This window comes from Ursus americanus, chromosome 23 (genome assembly GCF_024610735.1).
Source record: "Ursus americanus isolate L20-20 chromosome 23, mUrsAme1.1.p, whole genome shotgun sequence".
Taxonomy (NCBI): domain Eukaryota; kingdom Metazoa; phylum Chordata; class Mammalia; order Carnivora; family Ursidae; genus Ursus; species Ursus americanus.
Genome location: NC_142149.1, coordinates 38838939 through 38851294, shown reverse-complemented (window position 1 = coordinate 38851294; position 12356 = coordinate 38838939). Strand labels below are relative to the sequence as shown.

The following is a 12356-nucleotide window of genomic DNA, read 5'->3' as shown; positions in this document are numbered from 1 at the left end:
TCTTTATCTAGTAGACTGATTGTTTCATTAAGGATTAAAAAACGGGTGATTTTTTTAATTCACTTAGCCTTTCTGAATTTATTAGTTAAAATTCTGAGAAGCACTTCTCCTCATCAACTGTCTAGATACTTTGACATACAGTCTGTGTGGGAAAGGCATGAGAAATGCTTCATTCTTTCCTTTTATTTATCAGTTCGTAGAGTGATGGTGCCCTAGTAATCTCCGAGGTTGTCCAATGAGTTTTTGGATAGCTTACTTTTTTTTTTAGTATTATGATGAACTCATGGGTTTGTATATATTTAATGTGTTTCAGTCCTTTGTGTTCATTATTCTTTGCTGCTTTTAAATTTTTCTCTTTGTCACTAGTCATGAGCGACTATGACCTTGATGTACAATGGTGTAGTTTTCTTCATGTGTCATGTGGTTGGGCTTTGTTGAGCTTCTTGTATGAATGGGTTTATATTTTCATCAAATTTGGAAAATTCCAAGCTTTGGTTTTTTTTTCTCTTAACTAAAATATATTTGACATATAACATTGTATATATTTAAGGTATCCAACCTGTTAATTTTTTTTTTTTAAAGATTTTATTTATTTATTCGACAGAGATAGAGACAGCCAGCGAGAGAGGAACACAAGCAGGGGGAGTGGGAGAGGAAGAAGCAGGCTCATAACAGAGGAGCCCGATGTGCGGCTCGATCCCGTAACGCTGGGATCACGCCCTGAGCCGAAGGCAGACGCCCAACCGCTGTGCCACCCAGGCGCCCCCCCCAACCTGTTGATTTTATACATTTATATATAGTCATATGTTTGCGATTGTGTTTATAATTAGCACCTCTATCACATTACATCATTATTTATTTTTAGTGGTTGGAATAATTAAGGTATAGTCGCAGGAAGTTTGGTGATTATAATATTGTCTATATTTACGATAGCATACATTAGGTCTCTAGGATATATTTACTACTCATTGCAAGTTTGTACCCTTAAACAACATCTGTCCTATCCCCCTGCCCCATCTCCTGGTAACCACCATTCTACTCTCTGTTTTTAGGAGTTTGGCGGGTTTTTTTTGTTTTTTTTTAAAGATTTTATTTATTTATTCGACAGAGATAGAGACAGCCAGCGAGAGAGGGAACACAAGCAGGGGGAGTGGGAGAGGAAGAAGCAGGCTCCCAGCGGAGGAGCCTGATATGGGGCTCGATCCCATAACGCCGGGATCACGCCCTGAGCTGAAGGCAGACGCTTAACCGCTGTGCCACCCGGGTGCCCCAGGAGTTTGGCGTTTTTAGATTCCACATATAAATAATGTCATGCAGTACTTGCGTTTCTCTGTCTGACTTACCTCACTTAGTCTAGTGTGCTCCAGGTCCATCCATGCTATTACAAACGGCAGGATGTCCTTTCTCAGGGCTGAGTAATATTCCATTGTGTATAGATACCACGTCTGGATCCAGTCATGGATGGGCGCTCAGGTTGTTTCCATACCACAGTCTGTTGTGAATAACGCTAAGTTGTCCTAGCTCGATGATTGATTGTTCAGGTTTGCAGTCTTCTAGTTCCTGTCTGTGTCTCATCTTGGATAGTTTCTTTTTTTTTTTTTTTTAAAGATTTTATTTATTTATTCAACAGAGACAGAGACAGCCAGCAAGAGAGGGAACACAAGCAGGGGGAGTGGGAAAGGAAGAAGCAGGCTCATAGCGGAGGAGCCTGATGTGGGGCTCGATCCCAGAACGCCAGGATCACGCCCTGAGCCAAAGGCAGATGCTTAACCGCTGTGCCACCCAGGCGCCCCTCATCTTGGATAGTTTCTAACTACTCAAGTTCACAGATCTTACTTTCTGCAGTATGCTGTCCAATATATTTTTTATTTCACACATTGTAGTTTCCATTTCTAGGAGCTGGACTGGGGTCCTGTTTATATCTTCTGTGTTACCATGCCCAATTTTTTCTGTAAGTTTGATTGTTTTGGATCTTTTATGTTGTCTTAGGAGAGGCCATAGCAGCATTTAGTTTAGAACTAATTTTGCTCCATTACTTGGGCAAAATCCTTCTGAGTACTCTCTCCAATGCCCCATGAATTCTGAAGTCTGCTGTTCTGTCTAGTGGGAAGAACTATTTCCAGCTCCCTGTAAGCCTCGGGGATTATTTCTCCTAATTTTCTACTGATCACTACTCAGTTGAAGACTTGAGAGGGACCCTCTGCAGATTTCTGGAGCACTCCATGGAGCTCTCTTCTCTTCACTGTTCTGCCCCATGAATGATATCTGCCTAGGCTGTCTCTAGGCTCCTCTTTAATCTCCTCAGCTCAGGAAACATCTGGACAGGCTTCCCCTTCTTCACTGTGGCCTAGACATTCTCTCATCAGGCAGGAAGCTAGGCAGTTCCTGGGGTTCACCTTTGTTTCTTGTCTCTCAGGTATATCACTGTCCTTTTTTGCACGATGTCCAAAGTCTTGAAAAGCGTTGTTTCCTCTATTACGTTTAGGTTTTTTTTTGGTGTTATTTCAGATATGTGTGTAGATCCAATGTATGTCTTGGCCAGAAGCAGAACCCTTTCTTTCTTTTTGTGCTCATATTGTCTGCTCTTTTACTAGTGGGAACCCGACTGAATTGGCTTGTGTCCTTTTGATGTAGCCCCAGTAATCTTGCAGCTGATTGCTTTTGTGGAAAATCCTTTGAAAAGAATACATCGACAAAATTTAGCCAAGTACTTACTAAGTATCTGAAAGTAAAACTTAGCATGTATTTTCTAAAATCAGTCTTTGGACTGATGCCAATCCATAATCAAGCAATCCTTGTACTATGTCAAAATTAGAAAAATAGTGACAAAATGGTGAGTTTTTTAATAAATTGAAATCTATTCAATATAAAGAAATATTTTTTATTTTAAGATTATGTGCCTCTTACCTTGTGTTAAAATGCCCTATTTTTATGAGATAAAGGAGTGATGTCTAGGATAATTTTTCAAACTCAAAATTTTCTTTTATTTTTTTTTTTCATTTAAATTTTAGGTAGTTCGCATACAGGGCACCACCCGGTGCTCATCACATGTCCTCCTCAATCCCCATCACCCATCTAGCCCCCCCCCCCATCCCTTCCCTCGTCAACCCTCAGTTTGTTCTCTAGCGTTAAGAGTCTGTTATGGTTTGTTTCTTTCTCCTTTTTTTCTTTTCCTCCTTCTCGTATAGTTCATCTGTTTTCCTTCTTAAATTCCACCTATGAGTGAGATGATACGGTATTTGTCTTTCTCTGACTGACTTATTTCATTTAGCATAATACACTCTAGCTCCGTCCATGTCGTTGCAAATGGCAAACTGGAAGTTTTGAGTAAGCTTTCAAACACCTATACTATGCAAAGGATATGATAAGACCTGTGGAAATGGGGTGTAAAAAAAAAATAATAATAATTTGGACCCATGAGGACTGAATCAGAGCACTTAGAGGGGAGAAAATTTATTTCTCCATGCTCCAGAATAAATGCTTCTGGAGGGTAGAGATCAACCATTTAGTTTTCAAACTTTTATCTATGCTCCACGACAGTTCTAGAAAAACATATTTTCCGCTTGCAGTATCCCTTTACTACAGGGCTCACCTGACGTTGAATAACAGTGTTCTGTAGTGTGCTCGATGTGTACCGTTACCACTTTTCCTCCAGCCTCTTCTGAACTCAAGCAGACGGAGAGAAAGTGAAGGGAGGGATTCTGAACATTCTTTGCCTCAAGGATGTATGTTTCTTGGGAAAAGAATGTCTTTTCCAGATGACTGGTTTTACCTTTTCTGATCATAGAATAACTGTAATAATACAGTACTATTTGTATACAGTATTTGCATATAAGAATGAAAGAAAATTTCTGTATCCATTTTTAACTGGTAAGAGTAGACATATAGAGTGTGGATAACTCAGTCTTACCATCCGTTTAACTTTTAGAATACTTATCGTTAAGTGAATTTGTTTTTGGCAGAAAAATTAAGCTCCCCTAAGAAAGTTGTCACATCACCAAGGAAACTCCTTCCACCGTCAGCACAAACTAGCACACCGAAGCGAACGCTTCCACCTAAAACTTTGGCAAATTATTTTAAAGTGTCTTCCAAGCCAAAAAATAATGACGAAGTAGTACTTCCGGAAAATAATAAAGGTAAGACATTAAATGCACAAAATATATGTGCCAGTTTTTAATACTAATGACCCTGATCCATAAAAATATCATATTTCCCGAGTTGCTATTGCTCTTTATTAAACCTCAGCTACACTGAAGGTCCTACATATAGGAGTTCTGAAATTTTGTTTCAGTTTTTTCCCCCACCCCTCGTTCGGTTTTGATAGGGGGTTTCAGTTTGAGTTTATTCTGCAGAAACATCCAGTGTTCTATTAAAAGTTGATGCTATCTAAAATACTAATATTTTATTTATGCAGGAATAAAAAATTCTTGTGAGCAAAAACCAGTTATTCAGACTAAGGCTACGAACACAACGAGGTCAAATGTCAAAGAATTTGGAGCTGAGGAGCCCAACAGGAAGAATGCAACATCTCTCATTCTTTTTGAGGAGGTAGGCTTATGGGCATATGTTCGTGTCATCTCATAATAAGAACTTACTCTAAAGGTTACTGTATGTGTTACTATAAAGTATTGTAAAATAGCCAAGAAGGTCAGGAATACTTGTATCTGTTTGAATGTTTAAAATTTTTTTAAAAAGATTTTATTTATTTATTTAGAGAGAAAGCATGTGAGTGGGGGGAGGGGCTGAGGGAGAGAGAGAATCTCAAGCAGACTTCATCCTGAGTGTGGAGCCCTACGTGGGGCTTGAACTCAGGACCCTGCGTTCATGACCTGAGCGGAAATCAAGAGTCAGATGCTTAACCGACTGAGCCACCCAGGTGCCCCAAAGTATCTGTTTGAATTTAAAGTGAATGAAACTGTGAACCATAGAAGAATTTTTCAGAAGGATGATTAATGCAATTCAGTATTATTAATTGTTGTGCAGTGATTGTAGAAATTATTCTGACTCATACTTGTCCAATTATAGGTGACTACTTTTTTTTGGTTTAATATTTGATTATTTTTTTACTTTTAATAGTGTAAAACATTTTAGGCTTTCAGTGTGGGCTGAATCATACTGTTCATAAATGTCATAAGTTGAAAACTTTTGTCTCTCACAGACATAGTGTATCTAGTAGGTATGTGTAACGTATCCAGGAGATGTTTTGGTACTCAATACAGTATTCTCATAAATGGCTCTTAGGTTGATGTCATTTTTGAAGAAGATGCTGGGTTTTTGAATGCAATCAAAACATTCATGGCAACAACTAAAAGACCTGTGATCCTTACTACTAGTGGTAAGTAACAGTGATTTTACAACTAATTACTTTTGGTTAAAATATTTGAGAAAGCTTCTCATTTTTGTTAGACATGTTCCTTTAATGTTTAGTTAGAAACGTTTAGTTAGAAACGTCCTTTAAGTCTGCTAGTAAATTAAGTCTTTTTTTCTAAAATTTGGAGCCTCCTAGATCATTTTTTAAACGAAGAATTATTTAAATTTGCTATTGGTTCACAATCTTGAGTAATTATAAAATTACTATATTACCCTGCGAATAGCAGTGGTGTGGAAACTGGATAGTACTTTGAATCACTGTGTTGAGTATTAGATATTTAGGATGCCTACAGCAGCCTAGAGATAAAGAGATTATGAGCTATCCGGAAGAGGGGTTTTGATAGGGGCGGTAACAGATCCTTCTCTTTGTCTCTTCCTCATACTAATAATTAGATCACCAGATGTTACTGGTTAGAATTTTTTATGGAGCCCAGCCTTCCTGCAGTGTCTTACTATTGAACTTAGACATTCCTTACCCCCTGAGAACACTCCCATATGGATTATTGCGTATTTTAGTAGCCATAGCCAGCCTAATGGAATGGGTTCAGCTTCCTTTTTTTTTTTTTTAATTTTATTTTTAAGTAATCTCTACACCCAGTATGGGGCTTGAACCCACGACCCCAAGCTCAAAAGTCACACACTCCACCAATGGAGCCAGCCCGGTGCCCCTGGAATTGGTCGACCTTCCTAATAATCCACATTCAATGTTCAGTTTTAAGACTCACAGTTGTTGTTGTTTTTTTCATTATAAACACTGAATTATAACATTGTTTTCCAATATTTTTCATTGCACTTATTCAGTAGCATATCTCTGAGATGGATTTCTATAGGAAAATGTGTTTATGTTAGACTCTACTTACAAATTAATGGCTCATTTGACCGTTAGTGATTGTACTCTAAAAATATTGATATAAATCGTATTACTCAAAGGTTACATGATAGTTTAATTAAAAGATCAAAAGTTACTTTAGGTCAAGACAGAAATTCAGTTCCTTAATGATTTATAATTTACATGATGTTTTCATTACCAACGAAATATATTTTCATAGAAAAAATAACTGGAAAAATGAATTTAGTAGTCTTAATGTTTTTTAAAATGTTTTTTTTCCCTATAGATCCAACATTCAGTTTAATGTTTGATGGCTGCTTTGAAGAAATTAATTTCAGTACTCCTTCGCTTGTAAGTTTTAATTTTGATCATAAATCATGTCACAACTCTAGAAAATGTGGTTACTGTGATAGTGCCAGTGAATCTTCAGTACACTGTTGACTATCTCTGCCTTGTTTCTGAATTTGGGGCTAAAGTAGGCATTCTTGTACCATCAAGTGTGCTGCTAGCCGTAGATTTTCACAGATGCTCTTCACCAGTTAGCTGTGTTGTTATTGTGAATGGTGTTAAATTTTGTCAGATACTTTCTGTCTTTTGAGGCAATCATATGATTTATCTTTTTAATTCTATTAATATGGTAAATGATATTAATTGATTTTTGAATGTCACATCAGTCTTGCATTCTTAATATGGTCAGGATGTGTTGTGTCTTTTTATAGTTCTGGATTTGATTTGCTCAGATATTGTTATGGACTTTTGTGTCTATGTTTATGAATGATGTTGGTGGGTGGTTTCCACGGCATTTGAAATGGATTAGGACATGTATTTTAGTAGTTTCTTTAGAAATAATAGGCATTCTTCATTTTTCATAGTATATTTTTTTAAAAGATTTTCTTTATGTATTTGAGAGAGAGAGAGAGAAACCACGAGTGGGGGGTGGGAGGCAGAGGGAGAAGCAGACTCCCTGCTGAGCAGGGAGCCCCACCCAGGACTTGATCCCAGGACCCCAAGATCATGACCCGGGCCAAAGGTAGACACCCAACCGACTGAGCCACCCAGGCGCCCCAGTTTGTCATAGTGTCTGTAATGTTAGTATTATACTAATTTATAGAGAATCTAAGAACTTTGTGAAGGTATCAGTCCATCTACCATCCCTCTACCTTGTATGCTAGTTTTCAAATGTTTTGCATTTACACGTTATAAACTCCCCAGTATAATGCTCTGCTTTTTTTTTTTTTTTTGCTTTAGCCAGCCATGTATGTTTGAAAGTAATTAGGAGAATAAAAAGTTGACTTTTATGTTTACCTGTATACTTAAAATTTCTAATATACTTCGTTCCTTCCTGAAGATCTTTTTCTTTGATTTTGTTTCTCTTCAGACTGAAGAATTTCAACAATTTTTATAGAGCTAGTCTACTGGCAATGGATTACATTAGGTTTCATTTACTTGAAAATGTGTTTTTACTTCATTTTCAAAGAATATTTTCCCTTGGCATAGAAATCTGGGTTCTCAGTTTTTCTATTAGTACTTTTTTTTTAAGTAGGCTCCACACCCAGCAAGGGGCTTGAACTCACCACCCAGAGATCAAGAGTCTCGTGCTTTACCAACTGAGCTGGGTGCCCCTGCCTCCGTACTTTAAAGATGTCATTCCGTTTTCTTTTGGTCACTGGGATTTCTGATTATGTCACCTTTTTTTTTCCCTCTCATGTAATATGTCATTATTTTCTGGATGCCTTCAAGATACTCTCTTTAGTTTTCTTTTCTTTCTTTCTTTCTGTCTTTCTTTCTTTCTTTTTTTTAAGATTTTATTTATTTAAGACAGAAAGAGCATGAGAGAGAGAGCACAAGAGCACAAGTAGGGGGAAGGGGTAGAGAGAGAAGCAGTCACCCTGCTGAGCAGAGAGCCCGACATGGGGCTTGATCCCAGGACCCTGGAATCATGACCTGAGCCGAAGGCAGACAGTCAACGACCTGAGCCACCCAGGTGCCCCTAACTTGAGTTTTCAGCAATCGCCTGTGATGTGCCTACGTGTTATTTTTCTTCATATCTATCCTGCTCGTGGTTCTTGGATATCTACAATCCATAAATATATGTCATTCCTTCAATGAGGGACATTTTTAAACTTATTTTTTCACATTTATTTGATGCCCATTTTCTCTTTCCCTCTTGGGAATTTAATTACAAATAGACATTTTACATTGTCTCACATGCCGCTGAGGCATGCTATTCTCCTCCCCCCTCCCCACCTTTTTTCTGTTTGTACTTTTGATTTGATCATTTATACTGATTAATCTTCAAATTTACTGACACTTTTTTTTCTGCCACCTTCATCTATGAGGCCCATCCAGTAAAATTTTTATTCTGATACTATGGTTTTTAGTTTTACAAGTTCTGTTTCCTTCTTTTTATGGCTTCTATTTTTCTGCTGGGCTTCCTTATTCATTATGAGCATGTTTTCTTTAAGCATAGTTTTACTAGCTTGTTAAAAATACTGCTAATTCTAACATCTTCATCTTTTTTTTTTCCTTTTTTAAAAATTATTATTAACATATAATGTATCATTTGTTTCAGGGGTACAGGTCTGTGATTCATCAGTCTTACACAACACACAGCGCTCACCACAACACATGCCCTCCTCAGTGTCCATCACCCAGCCACCCATCCCCCATCCCCCTCCCCCGCCATAACCCTCAGTTTGTTTCCTGAGATTAAGAGTCTCTTATAGGGGCGCCTGGGTGGCACAGCGGTTGAGCGTCTGCCTTCGGCTCAGGGCGTGATCCGGCGTTCCGGGATCGAGTCCCACATCAGGCTCCTCCGCTATGAGCCTGCTTCTTCCTCTCCCACTCCCCCTGCTTGTGTTCCCTCTCTCGCTGGATGTCTCTATCTCTGTTGAATGAATAAATAAAATCTTTACAAAAAAAAAAAAAAGAGTCTCTTATGGTTTGTCTCCCATCTTCGTCATCTTGTGATTAAGTCTGTTGATTGTCTTGTCTCTGAGGAATTACTTTTTCTGTTTCTTTGTGTAGTAGTTTGAGAGTTTTATCCTGTATTTTGCGAACAATTTGTTGTAGATACTCTAGTTTCGGTTCTGTTCCTCTGAGTAAGTACTCTCCTGTAGTACGGAGCAGCGGACGTTTCTGTTCAGTTCTTTAGTTTAGCTGGGCTGCTTGGAGACAGGCCCACACATGGGAAGTTCAGGCGTCAACCAGGGATTTGCATTCTTCTCTAGCTAGAATTTCTGTTTCCCTGCTTCCAGAGGCATCCCCTCTCACTTTCCAGCTACTGCCGGCATCCCAAACTCTGTCCTCTGGTTCAAGCCAGTAACACTGTGAGTTTCTGTCTGAGTTTCAGCCACCACTGCTGCATCCTGTCCTAAGAAATCAGTTTAGAGGGGGCGAAGCGGGGGTGGGAATTCACCTAGGGCCATTTTTTTTTGTCTAAGTGTTGATTTTCCCTTCAGCTGTCTTCTGCTTTTGGTTACTCTCTTGTGCCTTCGAATAGTTTGGTTTTAATATTTATTTGTAGTTGATTATAGAGCTTATCGTTATTACTGATGGCAAGGTTTGTCTGATAGTAGGTACTTCACTATTGAAAGCAGAATTCCTAGTTTGTGGGAAGCAGAAGTCCCAGAAGTGTGCAGGAGTAATGTACGTGCATAGAGTGAAGTCAAAGATTTAACAGGAGAAATCTTTTTTTTTAATTGTCTTGTTTAAGGTAAAAATGCTAGTGATTTTGTAAAATCTGCAAAATGGAAATACAATTTTGTTCTAGCTTTTCAAGGTAAAAATCTTTCCATAAACAGTGGGGAGAGAATAGTATATGTTTCGTTGTTTTACAAAAAAATATTATAGCAGTGTTGATGGAACACTAAAAATTTGGGGGCACCTGGGTGGCTCAGCCTTCGGCTCAGGTCATGATCCCAGGGTCCTGGGATTGAGCCCTGCATCAGGCTCCCTGCTCAGTGGGGAGTCCACTTCTTCCTCTCTCTCTCTTCCCCTCCCCCTCCTTGTGCTCTCTCTCTCTCTGTCTCTAGCTTCTCTCTCTCTCTCTCAAATAAATAAATAAAATCTTAAAAAAAAAAAAGAAATCACATGGGTTTTGTTTTTTCCCCTAATGTTTCTTGTTTATTTACATTTATGCATTTGCACATGCACCTATATAATTTTCTAACTCTGGTATTTAAAAACTATCAGTATTATTATAGTATTCATATTTATAGTTTTAATGGCTGTAAAATATCCGATCAAGTTGTACCATTATATAATCTTAAGGGAATTTCTCGAGGTTTAATAAAATTGGCTTCCGGGTTCATGGAAAATCTCCCATAAAAGTTTCCTTGCTGTTTTAGACTGTATACAGTTACTAAAGTATATGTAAAATATTTTTAATTTGGAAGTATATTCCTTTATTATATTTTTCTAGATCAGTTTCATTCTCTAGAGCTAAGATAGTGTGAATTTTGGTGAAGTTTGTCCTGTTAGATGTGTATTACTGATGTATTTCTGTTAACTCTGCAATTCACCATGTTTCTTTTTTTCTGTCTCTGTTTCTCTTTTTCTCAGCTAAATGTTGCTAGCTACCTACAGATGATCTGCTTGGCTGAGAACTGTAGAACTGACGTGAAAGACTTTGTAACATTGTTAACTGCAAATACTTGTGATATCAGAAAAAGTATCCTTTACTTACAATTCTGGATTAGAAGTGGAGGTGGATTTTTAGAAGAAAGGCCATTATCCCTTTGTCGTAAGTTGATCTGCTATAAAAGAAATTTCTACAGTGGGACCCTATGTTAAAGGACATGCTGTACCAAAATATCTGAAAGATTTTAAAAATTTTGAGCATCCAGGTATCGTGTTAATGTTGAAAATAAGCATACATATGTCAACTTTGGTGAAAATTTTATGAACATTAAATGTAGGTAGAGTTAAAGTGCACATGGAACAAATTGTTACTTATACATTTATGAGCATAGTTTCTTTTTTATTTTTTAAGATTTTATTTATTTTAGAGAGTGAGCATGTGTACAAGCGGGAGGGGCAGAGGGAGAGGGAGAGAGAATCTCAAGCAGACTCTGTGCTGAGCATGGAGCCCGACGCGGGGCTCGATCTCACAACCCTGAGATCATGACCCCAGCCAAAATCAAGACGCTTAACTGACTGAGCCACTCAGTTGCCCTATAATCATAGTTTCTTATAAACAAATAGAATGATATTATTTAGCAGTTAGCTTCCTTTTTTTACTTACTAAAAAACATTGGTAGATCTTTCCACATATAAAAATTATTTTTATATAACTGTAAGTTCTCTTTTAGCTTCTTCTGTAGTCTATAATTCTATTTTTCATAAGAACTTGATCATTTCAGAAATGTTTTATTTCTTACCGATCTTCAGTCATTGTTACGTAATTGAGGTCACAGACATCTGTTGAGGACTTTCTCCATGCCAGGTCCTGTGTTTACATGAATAAGACACGGTTCCTTCCCTGAAGAAGTTCATAGTTCGTGGTTTTCATGCTCCATAGTTACAGTTCTCTAGTTACAGACCCTGCTCTGGGAAATACACAAATATGTAAATAAAACCGAGGTGAAGTTCTGTAATATGAATCCCCTGTCAAGTTTTTTTTTCTTTGATCAGTTCAAAATTTTAATATATTTTTCTTTTTCAAAGCAGCAAACCTATGTTTAATTCAGTTGTACCTTTAACTGTTTCTTAGAAGTAAATATGATAAATAAGACATGGAAAATATCCTTTTGTAAAAAACAAATTAGTAACGATTGCCATACTATTGGATAAAAGATGCTGTACCAGAAACTTTAAAAGATAATAATTAAGTATAGCATTATTTCTTTTCTTGAAGATTTTATATGCATTTTATTTCTGTCTTTCTTAAAAAACACAGATACATACTCATTGGAACTTCAAACAGTGCGGAAGTATGTAAAGTAAAAAGTAAAAGATCTTCCCCACTTGTTAAAGTTCACCGCATAAGAGCTTTGTCTGTCCACGTACAAATACAGCTCTGCTAATTAGAACTGAGCAACACTATATATACTGTTAATCAGTTTGCTGGTTTTTACTTGAGAATTTATTGTTAGTATTTACAATTCTGTCCCTGTCTTTTTCACAGCTGCATGCTATTCCATAATAGGGAATTGAT

At 37.5% G+C, this 12356-nt stretch overlaps 1 protein-coding gene and 1 long non-coding RNA gene across 4 annotated transcripts in view; one reads left to right on the top strand and one right to left on the bottom strand.

Moving 5' to 3' along the window:
- ATAD5 (ATPase family AAA domain containing 5) overlaps positions 1-12356 on the top strand; it is a 45520-nt gene that overhangs the window by 29100 nt on the left and 4064 nt on the right. For all 3 annotated transcript variants that reach the window (XM_045773370.2, XM_045773371.2, XM_045773369.2), the window contains exons 15-19: positions 3963-4136; positions 4415-4548; positions 5242-5335; positions 6486-6550; positions 10763-10943. In XM_045773370.2, coding sequence (XP_045629326.2) covers positions 3963-4136; positions 4415-4548; positions 5242-5335; positions 6486-6550; positions 10763-10943 — 648 coding nt within the window. The remainder of the gene's footprint in view (positions 1-3962; positions 4137-4414; positions 4549-5241; positions 5336-6485; positions 6551-10762; positions 10944-12356) is intronic.
- On the bottom strand, positions 395-12045 carry LOC148107991 (uncharacterized). The gene is made up of 2 exons (XR_015721353.1): positions 11581-12045; positions 395-2673 (listed from the first exon to the last, which is right to left on the bottom strand). It is a non-coding gene; the product is annotated as an uncharacterized LOC148107991 (long non-coding RNA).